The 3,266-nt window shown below is 37.2% G+C and overlaps 1 protein-coding gene across 1 annotated transcript; it reads right to left on the bottom strand.

Annotated features, from left to right (window-relative positions):
- Positions 1 to 303: 303 nt before the first annotated feature.
- Positions 304 to 1,339, bottom strand: LOC148104294 (uncharacterized). The gene is made up of 4 exons (XM_087837612.1): positions 1,332 to 1,339; positions 1,058 to 1,182; positions 825 to 878; positions 304 to 649 (listed from the first exon to the last, which is right to left on the bottom strand). Exons 2-4 carry the CDS (start codon positions 1,172 to 1,174, stop codon positions 365 to 367), a joined length of 456 nt encoding a protein of 151 aa, XP_087693738.1. The 5' UTR covers positions 1,175 to 1,182; positions 1,332 to 1,339; the 3' UTR covers positions 304 to 364.
- Positions 1,340 to 3,266: the final 1,927 nt, after the last annotated feature.

Below are 3,266 nucleotides of genomic sequence, written 5' to 3'. Positions count from 1 at the left end.
CCCTCACGGGGATCCGTACAAACACACACACACACACAAACACACACTAGAGAACAATCAGCAACTGCTTCTGTCTTTAATTACAAATGTCACAATTTGCAGAAACACCCAATAATACCAGTTTTATCATTAACAACTGTCAGATTTAATATGATTTCTAAACAGGCAAAAATCTCAGTTTAGTGTTTTGTGTTTGCATTAAACCTGATATAACAAACACAATGAAAAAGTGTGACAAAACGATTCTTGTCAGAGTTTACAAGTCAAGTGTTCAGTTAGCTTTGATTTAGAAGCAGCACAGTATGAAAGAGAAGTTTTACACATACAGAACATTTAATACCAGAGACAGACGCTGACTAACATGCTACAGTTCATCTTTATTATTTTCTAGTTGTGTTAGTGTTGCCATCACACTGCGTAGTTTCTCTTCATTGTCATTGATTTCTGCAGCTGTTGTCTCAAAGTACTTATTCATGTACTCCTTGCTGGCTCCCACGAAAGTCTTTAGGTCTTCCATTAAATCTAGCAATGGTCTAAGCAGTGATGGCGAAAATTTCATTGACTTCATAAGTTCGAACATAGGATCCATGAGATGTTTAACATCATCAAGAATAACTGGAACATAGGCTCTGTCTAAATTATTTTCAGCCTGGAAGACAAAAATAAACCAAATTAATGTAACAAAATATACAAAAATATGTAACTATGTGCAAAAAGACTTGTATAATGGAAAATTATGTTTGGTTTTAGTTGTTATAGCAATACATATTTTTCTGTTAGCACTCTGTCAATATCCATGTCCACAACATCATTGACAGACTCACCTTCCTTCTCGCTGTTTCCTTTTGTAATGTTTCAACGTTTCCCTTCAGCTCCTCCTGCAAAACCAGAAAGAACATCAACAAACACGCACGTGAAACATGTAACTGTGACAAAATGAGCATTTTAAAAGTAAAGAGGAAAGCTTAACCATTAATCGGTCTGTAAAAGTGTTTAATTAGAAATTAAATTCTCTATTAAAACAACAACAAAAAAAGAAAATTAATAACCAGTTTACCAGTTCGTCCTTGTTTATCAGTGCACTTGAAAGATGGAGCACACACAGCAGAGTCAAAATCATAACTAAGCCTTTGGTAGTTGTAACACCACTCATGGTCAATTTTGCTGCTGCCATCAAAGTTTCTGAAACACATTAAAAAGTATCAATAAAGTTTTAAGGAAATAAAGATTTCCAAAGAAATGTACAAAGAGAACTTTCTAAGTTTAAGTAGAAATGTTGCATGAAAATCTGCCTGCAATATTTTTTCATGGTACAATGTTGCTGTTCTTACCTGCCAGTGACAAACGAACTGATGAATGCTGACATGAAGGACTGACACACAAACTCACACACAGAGTGGCCCCTCCTCTGTGACACGGCTCAGCTGTGGGTGGGCCAAAGAACTTCTTTCGTTTCAATTCCAAAAAGTCACGTTCTGCTGTTGTGCATTACATGAAAATATCAACTTCATTTACAGGAACTACTGAGACCTTGACAGACATTCCACAGAGAACGAAACGAAACAGAAACCTGCAGAAATATTCAGAATATGCATGTTGGGTTGATGGGTTCATACTAGCTGTCTGTCATCCTGTAACAGATAGCTTGTATTGTCATAGTCATAGTCACGCACATAATTCCTTCATTTTCTGTTTCATCACTGTGAAAAGGCCTCAAACACCTAGTTAAAAATGTTATAAATTAAAAATTGGTCTAATACAGACAACTTCTATTTCAGTATAAACTGACACGTCAGTGGTTTAACATTTGTATCTGTGAGTGTATGTTCAGACGTTCGGACTGCAGACATTACAGCATGTTTTGATCTCATTAAAAGATGTGTCTTAAAATGATTGGTGCAAATACGTCAAATTGTTTTAGGGACAAACAGCTACAATAAATACAGTTTGAATACTCACCAATACTAATGGGCCTTTGCATTGAGAATCGGAGACAACTGCTTTCCACAGGGAGAGTATCAGATATAAGCAAGGATAACTCTTTATTGTCATCGCACAGTCATATTTTGTACAGTTGTACAACAAAATTGGCACTAAGCACAACTAAACTAAACACAACACAACACAGTAAAGTAGATTTTTAAAAATTCCCAAGAAAGCTATGAGCAAAAAAGGTATTGGCTTAATAAATGAAACAATGCACAATATTGCCCCAAAAAGTCCAAGGAGGTAGCCAATCAGGTCAACTGTTAGTATTGATGAGGGCTATTGCTCTTGTTGTAAAATCTGTACTTGAGTTTGTTTGTCCGCGACCTCAGCAGCCTGAATCTCCTGCCAGAGTGCAGCAGATTAACCACTCGGTGTCCTGGGTGTGAGAAATCCTGTAGCCCTCTTGAGACAGCGAGTGCTGTACAGGTCCTTCACGGAGGGAAGAGGATGTCTGATGATTTTTTTAGCCATATTAATGACCCTTTGAAGTGGCTTTTTGTGTGCCATGCTGCAGCTGGAGAACCACACAGAGTTGCAGGATGTCAGCATGCATTTAATGGAGCAACGGTAGAAGATGATCAGTCTGTAAATCTGTAAAATATGGAAATTATGTGTCAGATTTGAGGTCGTTTCGGGACTACATCCAGGATTCATTTTCCTTCTTAAATGTGAAAATAAACAAATATTCAATCTGTTGGTGAAGCATGAAAGAAATAAAGTGATTCTTTACATGTGGAGTCATGTGACTTCAGACACAGTAAATTTGGGCAAATATAAATGTAAACATCCAATTCTAACATATAATTCTGGTGGTTACATATTCAAATAACTTCTACTTACATATAGTTGTTTGAACTGATGCTCTCTGAATCTGCAGATTCTGCGGACAGAAATGGGGAGACTTACCCAACTTTTGTAAATCTAAAATTCTCCTTACATCTTTACTGGGTTTCTTTGACTTTATGATTGTTATGAGCACTGTTCAATCCGATTACTGTTGTCAAACAAAGTTTCTTTATGCTGGTGAGGAGAAACTACTACATGAGGTCAATCATGACCACTAACAAGAAATTATAAGACCTTGGCTTCGTCAAGTTAAACCCCATCACAGCGTAATGGAATATCAACAGTGATAAGAATTTGGACAGGAACCCCCAGATGAAGGTGGAGGTTTGGATGGACTCTGAACGACCAGCGTGTGGTGAAGTTGGGGAGGAGGTGGGTTACATAAATGGGAGTCTAAAAGGTAGAATAACACAGAGAGATTTAAAGTTCCC

This window comes from Neolamprologus brichardi, chromosome 3 (genome assembly GCF_056152115.1).
Source record: "Neolamprologus brichardi isolate AB-2024 chromosome 3, ASM5615211v1, whole genome shotgun sequence".
In the NCBI taxonomy this organism is placed as follows: domain Eukaryota; kingdom Metazoa; phylum Chordata; class Actinopteri; order Cichliformes; family Cichlidae; genus Neolamprologus; species Neolamprologus brichardi.
Note: the sequence above shows the minus strand (reverse complement) of the source record. Positions and strands in the feature narration are given on the sequence as shown.

Coding starts and splice junctions, on each gene's coding strand:
- LOC148104294 (XM_087837612.1), bottom strand. CDS start 1,174: ATGGCAGCAGCAAAATTGACCATGAGTGGTGTTACAACTACCAAAGGC. Junction 879..1,057: donor TGATAAACAAGGACGAACTG/GTAAACTGGTTA, acceptor CTGGTTTTGCAG/GAGGAGCTGAAGGGAAACGT. Junction 650..824: donor AGGAAACAGCGAGAAGGAAG/GTGAGTCTGTCA, acceptor TTTGTCTTCCAG/GCTGAAAATAATTTAGACAG.